Raw genomic sequence first — 1,223 nt, 5'->3', positions numbered from 1 at the left:
TGGCTCCGCCCCCCCGTTACCCACAATGCCCTGCAGCGATCCCTGACCTCCCCACACAATGACGTCATTAGCCATGCTGATGATGTCACCAGTCATGTTGACACCCGCGGTGATGTCATTGGCCACGCCCACCCTGGCGCTGACTGATGTAATTTGCCATGCCTGCCTCGGTGATGATGTCATTGGCCACGCCCACCCCGTTGATGACGTCACAGGACAGGTCAGTTCTGCCATTGGCCACCCTGGGCCTGCCAATGACGGCGCTGACATCACTGGCCACGCCCATCTTGTTGATGACATCACTGGTGCCTTCAGCACCGTATTGGCTGTATCTGTGTCGCTGATGACGTCATTGCCCACGTCAGCACCATCAGAGCTCTCATTGGCCATGCTGATGATGTCACCGGCCACACCCATCTTGTGGATGACGTCATTGCCCACATCACCCACACAAGAGCTCTCATTGGTCGTGCTGATGATGTCACCGGCCACATGGTGTGATGACATCACCATCTGGCCATCAGTGATGTCATTGGAGGGTCATTGGTTGGGATGGGGGGGGATCTTGTCCAGTGGGCGTGTCCCACGTGGGCGTGTCCAATGGGTGTGTCCAGGGAGCGTGTCCAATGCGCATGTCACAGGTGGGTGTGGCCAGTGGGCGTGTCCATGGGTGTGACCCACGTGGGTGTGTCCCAGTGGGTGTGTCCCAGTGGGCATGTCCCAGGTGAGCATGTCCAATGGGCTTTGCCAATTGCGGGGTCCAGTGGGCGTGTCCAGTGGGCGTGTCAATGTTTGTGTCAATGGCTGTGTCCAATAGGTGTGTCCAGTGGGCGTGTCCCAAGTGGGCGTGTCCCAAGTGGGCGTGTCCCAAACGGGTGTGTCTAGCAGACATAGCCAGTTGCTATCTAGTGGGCGTGTCAGTGGGTGTGTCCAGTGGGCGTGTCCCAGGTGGGTGTGACCAACGGGTGTGTTCCAGATGAGCATGTCCAGTGGGCGTGTCAGTGTGCGTGTCCCAGGTGGGTGCATCCAGCAGGTGTGTCCAATGGGCGTGTCCCGAGTGGGCGTGGCAAGTGGGCATGTTCCAGGTGAGTATGCCCAGTGGGCGTGTCCAGTGGGCGTGTCCAATGGGTGTGTCCCGGGTGGATGCATCCAGCAGGTGCGCCCCATGGGCGTGCCCAGTGGGCGTGTCCCGGGTGGGCGTGGTCACTCCCGTGTCCGCAGCC

The 1,223-nt window shown here is 60.2% G+C and overlaps 1 protein-coding gene across 1 annotated transcript in view; it reads right to left on the bottom strand.

The window, feature by feature from the left end:
- Positions 1 to 96, bottom strand: part of LOC102038772 (glutamate receptor ionotropic, NMDA 2D-like) — a gene marked incomplete at its 3' end in the record, with an annotated part of 18,841 nt that extends 18,745 nt beyond the window's left edge. The window contains exon 1 of the mRNA XM_031065727.1: positions 21 to 96. Coding sequence (XP_030921587.1) covers positions 21 to 96 — 76 coding nt within the window. The remainder of the gene's footprint in view (positions 1 to 20) is intronic.
- Positions 97 to 1,223: the final 1,127 nt, after the last annotated feature.

This window comes from Geospiza fortis, unplaced genomic scaffold (assembly GCF_000277835.1).
Source record: "Geospiza fortis unplaced genomic scaffold, GeoFor_1.0 scaffold1518, whole genome shotgun sequence".
Lineage (NCBI taxonomy): Eukaryota > Metazoa > Chordata > Aves > Passeriformes > Thraupidae > Geospiza > Geospiza fortis.
This window is presented reverse-complemented; position numbering and strand designations above follow the sequence as displayed.